We start from the raw sequence: 6,517 nt of genomic DNA, 5'->3' as shown, positions 1-6,517 counted from the left end.
ATATTAGTATAATAGTTTAATGAATCTATTCATTAAATATTTTATCATAGTTTTAATATTGATTGACAACTTAAAATTAATTATTTTTAATAAATATTATTATAAATATTTTATAATGATATTTTTTTAATATGTCCATAAGAAAATGTAACTAATTGATCTCTAGGCAGAGTCCGAATCACATTCAACCTAGACTAGATCCCTAACCGGATCAATAACTTATTTAACCATTGACCTGATTTAACAGATCTAACATGTAACCTAACCATCTCTAGACAGGTTAGCTATGAGTTGGATCCTCAATGAACAATGAATCGATGGTTGAACCATCGGTTCATTAAAAAAATTAATTTTTAAAGATTTTAACTATAATTTTTTATTTAATAATATTTTAATAATATTAATTGTCCACTTCAATATTAATAAATCTATTTTATCTTTCTTTTTTAATTTATTTAATGTGAGAAAGGGAGAAGAAAAGAAAATTGTTGTTGACTAAGAAGAAGGTGCGTGGAATCTTACATGTGAGGCGGTAGCAGAAGTTATGTACGTGGAAGAAAATAAAAATGAAAAAGAGGTGAGAATATATTTTCTAAAAAATTTCATAATATATTTTAAATTAATTGAACTGATTTAATTCAATTAAATTTGATTTGATCATAATTTCATCGAATTAAATCTAAATCAACTTAAGTTCGGATCAACATATTCCTTATTTTCACACCTACCTGATCGTGTTTGATGATTCAATATAGTTATTTATTAAGTATAATATTTGATTAATAGCTAAGAAGAAATAGCTATGAAATTTTTAAAAAATTAAATAATTTTAGTGAACAAATTCAACATCATATTATTTACTAATTTAAAACCTTAACAACTCCTTCCTAACATAGATGGAGACTTAGTAAGACAAGGCTATAAACTAGGACAGCCCTTACATGTCATTTCCGCGCGGGTGTGTCCTTTGGCCAAGTTGACTTGACTTGACCTGACTAACTAATCTATCTTAGACCACATTCAGGTTGGCCCTCTTTTATTCTATCTTGAGTTTTATCCTACTCCAAGTTTGAGTTGATAAACTTGGGACATGCCACGTGGAGCCGATTTTTCATCCTACATCAATATACATCAATATGAATATTTGACGAATAGATAAATTTATTAGGACCGACATTTAGATAAAAGAAATTTACATGCATGAAGAAACTCATGTGAAACCTTTTCAGGCTGTCAAATTGAGGGAATTACGTGCAAATCAAATTTTGAATGCATAGTTTGTAAATCAATGGTATCAATTACTAATATTTTGATCCGATAGTTCGAAAATGATTCTTCAAAGAAATTATAATGCCCGTATATGGGCACAATGCTAGGAACATTGTATGAAGCTAATACCATTCCAAATCAACCAATTAAATTTGCAATTCATCATACCACATCACATGGGAATTCAGTCCAAAGGCATTTTTTTAACTATTAATTATGAAACATGTAGTTGGGCTGTTTTATCATGTTAACATAAATTTTTCCTTCTTTATATTTTCTTTTTTGCAACAAAGAAGTTGACCAGTTCCCATATGCCAGAATGTCAACTCTGCATTAAAATTTAAATGCATTTGCCGGTGGGCGCCAAGTACTCAAGTAGCAGATGATGAATAAATAATCAGGAATATAAATGTTCCAGCTTTGCATAAAACACCATTTCAATGGATACAGGCTTGCACGCTAATAGCATTCCTTCAATGATGAAAGTCAATAATGAAATAATACTACAACAACAACAACAAAATTAAAAAAAAAGGGTTGTGCTTAATTTCAAGTGGGCGTGGAAGCCATAAGCAACGATATGGGAGTTGGTGGAGTAATGGGATTAATAGTTGATTAAATTGGTGACTATAAATAGGGATGGGGGAAGGCCTTCACAACAACAACAACAACAACATCAACAACACGAGATCGACATTGGATCACTGAGAGAGAGTTTGTAGGAGATGGCTTTAGGAAGAGGAGGCTCAATGTGGCTTTCTTTGGCTGTTGTCTTGTGCATGAGCATAGCAGGCTCAGCTTCTGAGATCAAAGTAGGGTTCTACTCGGATAGTTGCCCTAAAGCTGAGGATATTGTGAAGACGGAGCTCGACAAGGCTTTTAAGGCCAGCCCTGGCATTGGCGCTGATCTCGTTCGGTTGCACTTTCATGACTGCTTTGTTCGAGTTAGTATACATATATGCATGAATATACTTAATATCATTAATCTGTTATTTTTTACATCAATTGACAATAATATTGCATTATAGGGTTGCGAAGCTTCGATTCTAGTTGACTCGACAAAGGGCAACATTGCAGAGAAAGAATCACCACCGAACGAAACCTTTGAGGATGAAGTATTTGATGTGATCGATACTATCAAAAAACGTTTGGAATCTACCTGCAAAAGAACAGTCTCTTGCGCTGATATCATTGCCTTCGCGGCTAGAGACAGTGTTGTGCATGTAATCAAATCCAAAATTTTTAGTATGTTTATTCATTATTTAATGAAATTGTTTTGACTATGAAAATGGAAATTCATGAATGCAGTATGGAGGAAAGTACTACAGCGTGCCATCAGGTAGAAAAGATGGAAGAAAGTCATTAATAAATGAAACGGTGGATCTCCCTCCTCCAACATTCAACCTCACTCAACTCACTGCCATGTTTGCTCGCAAAGGTCTTAACCGAGATGACCTAGTTACTCTCTCAGGTAATTATTGATAAGAAGAATGATTTTTATATGATGCTAATTAATCACCATATATATATATATATATATATATATATATATGGTGGCCTTTTTGATACAAAAGTTCTAACGACATTTTATGTTGTTCAATTTACACAGGAGCGCACACCATTGGGGTCGCACACTGTCCTTCTTTTGCAGACAGACTTTACAACTATAGTGGAACTCTAAAAGGTGATCCAAGTTTGGATTACGTATATGCTAAAAAGTTGAAGCGTGAATGCCCTCCAGGGAACACGGTCAATGAAGTGGATATGGACCCACAAAGTTCCCTCACCTTTGACTCTGGCTTCTATAAGGCTGTCACAACGCACCGCGGTCTCTTCACCTCAGATCAGACTTTGATGTCAACATATGCAACTTCTAACAAGGTGTATCAATATGCAAAAAACCCCAACTTGTTTAAGAAGGCGTTTGCCACATCCATGGTGAAGATGGGCAAGATTGGTGTGCTCACGGGGAAACAAGGAACCGTACGAGCCAATTGCAGAGTTATCAACTACTCTTGATGATCTTATACTTCATTTGATACAAACATACCTTATAAAGTATGGTCATGAAGAATAATGAATGTTATTTGTGCTTTCACTTGTTTGATTGTAACTGTATGTTTTATTTTATTTTAATTTAATGATGAATAAGATTGCTATTGCCAACATCTTTGAAAGATTAGAGAATTTATATATGAAGCAATATTATTTAAGATATTGTAAACATTAAAATCTTAATTAGCACTACAAGAACCTTAGTCAGCACCACTAATATTCATGTCGATGAGCAATCAATGGAGGGTCGGATATTGCCGATGGGAGAACTTGATGGTAACATAAAGGGTGGTGCCTTTGCTATTAAACTTATGTTTTTTATTACTGCCAATGAATTTTATGAGTAATACCTTTCCCTACATAGATAATCCATAATCAACACTAGAAGTATTAAAATATATTTAAAAGTAACTTTTATATAAGATGGAATTTTATTCAACTTAAATACTAAACCCATAAAGGGGGAAAAATGTTAAATGCAAGATAATATACCAGTAGAGGCATATGCTTTAGGCCGTGTGCTCATAGTTTGCATGTAGATGATCAGTGTTGAGTGCAACTAAATAAAATATTTTCAAACTCACTCGGGCTCGAGAAGTACTCAAGCTGCTTAGGTGATTCTATATGAGATTTACTTAAAAAGGTATGGTGCTGAGTGAAATCTTCCAGGTGATAATTATCATTGAGAAGCTACCTCCTGACTAGAAGAACTTCAATAACTACCTTAAGCAGATGAATTGAGAATTTCGTTGTTAGACTTTACATTGTGGAAGACAATAAGAGTTTAGAGAAAAATTGTTCTCTTAGTCTACTATGAACCAATTTAATCAAATACAGTCTAAGCTCAAAACAGAAGTACTCCAGATATTCTAAAGTGGGACCTAGAGGAAGCATTAAAAAGAAATTCTCTAAGAAATGCTACAACTGTGACCTCGGAATGCAATAACCCGAGGAAGAAGAGCGAGGCCAACCTGGTGGACAAAACTAAAGGGGTCAAACTTGGATCTCTATGTTGTGATCTCTAAGTAAACTTGGGGGTTCAACCCCAAGATAGTGGTGGATTGATACCGATGTCATCCGACATGCGTGCTCCAATAAGGAGTTGTTCCAAAACTTTGAAAAATTCAAGATGGGAAAAAGTTGTTCATGGAGAACTAGACAACCTGAGACATTAAGGGCTAAGGGAAAGTGATGCTGAAAAAGACCTTGGGCAAGGAGCCGATTCTGAAGAATGTGCTATATGTTTTTTTAGATTCGAAAGACTGTGATATCCATATCACTTCTGAGCAAACATGGTTTTTACATTATTTTTTTTATCAAACAAAGTTGTTTTGTTCAAAAATGAAATGTTTGTAAGAAAAGATATATAGCTAATAGGCTATTTAAGCTAAGTGTAATGACCCAAGTTGAATAAAAATGAAAGTTTCTCGGTTTATATGTTTGAGTCTTCCTTTTTATGGCATGTAGACTAGGACATGTTAACTATGATGTGTTGCATAAATTAATTAGCATGCAAAGCATACCTACATTCCACCTTGATTCAAAACACAAGTGTGTGTTGAATTGAAAATGACAAGGTAATCATTCCAATATATTGAAAGAGGAAGTGAACCACTCAGCCTAATTCATACCGACATGTGTGACCTAAAAGGGGTACTGATACATGGTGGGAATAAGTATTTCATCACTATTGTTTAAGATAACACAAAATATTATTATGTGTATCTTCTCAAAAATAAGGATGAAACTATAGAGAAATTTGTTCTCTATTAGAATAAGGCTGAGAACTATTTTAATAAAATGATTAAGGTAGTGCGAAGTGATCAAGACGGTAAATATGTATCATTGTTTACTGAGTTGTATGTTGAACATGAGATTAGACACAAAATAACAACTTCCTATCCTCCTTAGCAAAATGGTATTACTGAGTGAAAGAATCACACCATAAAAGAGATGATGAATGCTCTTCTATTAAATTTTGGATTGCCAAACTACATGTGGTGGAAGCTGTATTAACAAGTAACGTTTAAATAAGGTATTCCGAAAGAAAATAGATAAGAGTCCTTATGAGTTGTAAAATGAAAGATAACCATCCTATAAATACTTACGAATGTGGGGGTATCTTGTAAAGGCTTTGGTGCCTAATCTGAAAAGGATGAAGACAGGATCAAAAACTATTGATTGTATATTTATTGAATCTGCACATAAACAATAGTGCTTATTGGTTCATTGTGTTGAGTCTCAAATACCAAAGATACATAAGAACTTGATTATTAAATAGAGAAATGTCTCATTCTTCGAACATATGTTTCCTTAATTATAAGACTCAAGTGGAGACAAGTTCCACAAAAAGGGCATTTAAACCACAACAAGAAGAAGTAGATGAATTAGTTGAGGTTGAGCTCAGATGAAATAAAAGAGCTCAGATGGAAACATTCTTCGGAATGAATTTTATCACTTTAATGCTAGAAAATGTACTTAAAAGTTACTGAGAAGTAGTATGCTATTTTTAGGAACCTTAATGGAAAAGACAATTACTTTTGAAACTGACTCTATCTTATAAAACCACACTTGAGAACTTATGGATCTTCTTCCGGAAAGTAAACCACTAGATTGCAAGAAGAATTTAACTAAAAAATAAAATTAGATAGTATAATTGATAAGTACAAGGCCAGATTGGTAATTAAATATTATGGACATGTGAAGACCTTGATTACTTTGATATGTATTCTTCAGTATCTAGAATAACACCTAATAGAGTATTATTAGCTATTGCCACTTTATGGAATCTAGAAATACATCAAATGGATATAAAAATCATTTTTTTTTTCTAAATAAAGATTTAGGAAAAAAAAACCTACATGGAGCAACCTAGAGGGTTTTATGTCCTAAGGACAAAAAATAAGATTTATAGATTAGTAAAGTCGTTATACTGCTTGAAACAAGCTCCAAACTAGTACCATGAAAATTTTGATAATGCGATGAAGGAAAGTGGATTTAAAATCAATGAATTTGACAAATGTGTCAGCACGAAAGCTATAGGAAATGATTATATTATTTTTATGTCTTTATGTAGATGACATACTTATCATTGGGAGCAATGATAAGATGTAAGATTTGACATGAAAGATATGAGCCTAATTGATGTGCTTCTAAAAATTAAAATTCTTAGAATATCAGAAGGACTTATTTT

General features: G+C 33.0%; 1 protein-coding gene across 1 annotated transcript; it reads left to right on the top strand.

Moving 5' to 3' along the window:
- The first annotated feature begins 1,944 nt into the window (after positions 1-1,944).
- Positions 1,945-3,435, top strand: LOC122012577 (peroxidase 5-like). Its single transcript, XM_042569201.1, has 4 exons — positions 1,945-2,213; positions 2,298-2,492; positions 2,578-2,740; positions 2,879-3,435. The coding sequence occupies exons 1-4, from the start codon at positions 1,995-1,997 to the stop codon at positions 3,286-3,288; spliced, it is 987 nt and encodes a 328-aa protein (XP_042425135.1). The 5' UTR covers positions 1,945-1,994; the 3' UTR covers positions 3,289-3,435.
- Positions 3,436-6,517: the final 3,082 nt, after the last annotated feature.

This window comes from Zingiber officinale, chromosome 1B (assembly GCF_018446385.1).
Source record: "Zingiber officinale cultivar Zhangliang chromosome 1B, Zo_v1.1, whole genome shotgun sequence".
Classification (NCBI taxonomy): domain Eukaryota; kingdom Viridiplantae; phylum Streptophyta; class Magnoliopsida; order Zingiberales; family Zingiberaceae; genus Zingiber; species Zingiber officinale.
This window is presented reverse-complemented; position numbering and strand designations above follow the sequence as displayed.